Genomic DNA, 2,895 nt, shown 5'->3' on the forward strand with positions numbered 1-2,895 from the left:
GCGGTCATGTCTAACCACCGCCCGCACCGCCGCCACCTCGCTCCGTGCCCGCGCCCGCGCTGCGCCTTCCCCGCCGCCGCCGCCGCCGCCACTACCGCTCCGCAGACACACAGCCAAGATCCCTGACTCTTAACACCAACTCTCTTCTCCGGGGAGGGGAGGGGACGGAGCGAGGGGGAGGGGGAGACACGCTGAGGCGCACGGAATTGCAAGTTCAGCAAAGAAATGGGTGGGGGGGCTCCGGCGGGGAGACGCGGCGCGCTCCGGGTCGGGCTGGCGGCGATGCGTCCCCTCCCCCCAAAAACACCCTCAATACCAACCCCCCCAGCAAAAAAATACAAACGAAAATGCATCGAGCACCTCATTCTCCCTCAGATCGTCAGCTACAATCTGAAGCCTCAACTGTTCAGTTTTGCCCGTATCATCCATCGGAGGCACTTTGAAATTTATTCGAGTTTACATCCCCTCCTTTCTTTCTCTGACTCTCGTTCCCTCTCGCTCACACATCCACACACGGCAAAGCAAGTTTATACGAGGCTGCAAGTACACGTGATGCAAAAAGACTTTGCCAAGAGGAACAATATTTTTCTTTTCCATATAGAAACTCAGCCTCATTGTGCTGGGGAGATTTGCGTTTCGGTAGTTTTGTGTTGGGGGCGAAACCTGAATTGCATACTTTCTCCCCCTCCCTTTGAAGCCACAGATAGGATAGCTGCAAACTTCGCAAAAAAAAAAGCAATTTGGGGGGTGGATGTTGTTTTGCTTTTACACTTGAGTTCCTAGGCACGCTAAGCCCCGTTCGCCAGCACTGTTTAAGTTTTTAACTCAACGTACTATTATAGGGCCTGCATGCTCTTAAAACATACTTTTTCACATCACTTTTTAGGATAAAAATTCAGCTTTATAATTCTATCTTTTTGTAATAACAAGCGTGCTTTACCCAGTAGATGCAACATACGCTATTTTAACGTGTTAAAAATACACATTCTACACACCCTATTATTGCTAAATGTGCGAGTACATACACAAAATGCATGCACATACTTCTTCCCATTGGCAATTATTTAATAAGTTGTTCCTTTTGTTTTAATAAAACACTGGGATCGACATTTAAAATAAAATTCAATTACAAACAGTTTACTCTGACAGCAAATTGTAACGTTACCTTAAATGGCCACAAATATGCTCACAATATTCCAAGGAAAGAGACTTTAAAAAGAGACAAAAATCTTCTGCAAGTACTTAGTATCTCACATGTGTATCCCCCAAAAAAGTATTTTAACTGGTACTCAGTCCTGCTCCAGGGATATTCCACAGATTACAAAATTATGCACCTGGCTCTGGTTTTTGCATTTTCCACCATAAAATTGCAACAAAATTCCCTCCCCAAAAAAGAAATCATCCAAAAAAAATCCCACAACTTTTTCTTATTGTTTATAAAAAAAAAAAAAAAAAACACAAGATAGTTACAATTTTTCCTCAAACAAATCTTGGTGGTTTTTTTTTTTTTCCTCTTCTCCTCTTATAAAGTCTTAAACTTGTTCCAAGTTTAGAGATGTCTCCTCATCATCATCCTCCTCCTCATCATCATCACCATTGACTCCCCCGTGGAGTCACATTGATAATAATAGGTTTCCCTGAAAGATACATTGTAATCCATTCACATCCGGGCACTGCGGGCTTATAAAGAGAAGACGCTGCGGCCGCGGCTGCTCCTCCAGACAATGACTGGGGAAGGGCGGGGCGGGAGCGGGCGACCATAGAGTGGTAAACAGAGCGCCTAGAGAGACGTCCAAGATGGCGGCGCACGCCAGCCACGCCTCCTCCGGGACCGGAGGCGGGTGGCAGGATTGGGGCCGACGCCGCGCGTGGGGCCGAACTGCGAGGGCTCCCGGGGTACGGACGTTTGCAGGCCGCGTCTCACTGTGTGCCTCCTGTTGCTCGGGTCTCTCGGGCTTTCTTGCTCTTTGAATCAAAAGTGTAGTCTCTTCAGTAAATTAACGAATTAAACTCCACAGACTTCCGCAAGAGAGGGAGACTCGGAAAAGGCCACACTGGCCTCGCGAACGAAAAGCGTGAGCCCGGGTTCTCCGCACTGTGGAACTGGGTCTCTAAGCGAGGCTTGGGCGGCGCGGACGAAGATCGCGGAGCCCCGTCGTTGCTTCTAGACTTGAAGAGGGGTGGGAACTCCCCTCCTCCCTCCCCCCGCTTACAGGCCCCAGGAAGTGTGAGAACTTTCAGGTCTTTTTAAGACTTTCAAGGGAGTCTTCATTTAAGGAGACCTTCGTTTATTATTTTATACACGCCAAGTCGCGTTTCTACCATGAGTTACCACTACCTCAACTTCCTGCGCTGGCCTTGCAGTTACCTTCTGTAGCCTGTTTTCTAGTCTGTGAAATACAAATAATAATGACCACGTCACAAATTTTGTAAAGGTTAAATGGATAAAGAGCAGCCACTAAAGAAATACTCCCTTTCCATCCCTAATTCTTCAGTAAACGAACTGATACCTCTACTCTAGTGGATGGGAAGCTTTTAAATGGAGATTTCTCTATTCCAAAAGAATAGCTTTTAGTCCTCCCAACAGAAAAATGCAAATAATAATGATAGGTAACATAAATTTACTATAGGCCAAGCACTGTTCTAATAATTTCACAGATACTGGCTCATTTAATCCTGAGATTGAGTCCATGCGGTAGGTGTTATTACCCCCATTTTACAGACAGGAAAAGAGAAGCAACCGAAGCTGAGTAGCTTGACGCAGGGCAGAAGTTTAGGAAGTGATTCTAACTTGCCAAGTTACACAACTTTATGAAGTGATAGAGCCCAGGTTTGAAAGCAGGCAGTCTGAGACCAGAGTCCACATGCAACCACTTTCCCATGCCATCTAACTGT

General features: G+C 46.5%; 1 protein-coding gene across 10 annotated transcripts in view; it reads right to left on the reverse strand.

Annotated features, from left to right (window-relative positions):
* Positions 1–1,718, reverse strand: part of TCF4 (transcription factor 4) — a 391,702-nt gene extending 389,984 nt beyond the window's left edge. For 3 of the 10 annotated variants that reach the window (XM_023733980.1, XM_012556365.2, XM_004379246.3), the window contains exon 1: positions 361–729. In XM_023733980.1, the coding sequence (XP_023589748.1) occupies positions 361–429 (69 nt within the window). In that variant the 5' untranslated portion in view covers positions 430–729. Of the gene's footprint in view, positions 1–360; positions 732–1,165 lie in introns of those variants that run through there. The other 7 variants (XM_023733972.1, XM_023733966.1, XM_004379247.2 and 4 more) reach the window with 6 other exon arrangements.
* Between the last annotated feature and the right edge of the window lie 1,177 nt (positions 1,719–2,895).

The sequence above is a fragment of the Trichechus manatus genome, unplaced genomic scaffold, assembly GCF_000243295.1.
Source record: "Trichechus manatus latirostris isolate Lorelei unplaced genomic scaffold, TriManLat1.0 scaffold00063, whole genome shotgun sequence".
Classification (NCBI taxonomy): Eukaryota; Metazoa; Chordata; class Mammalia; order Sirenia; family Trichechidae; genus Trichechus; species Trichechus manatus.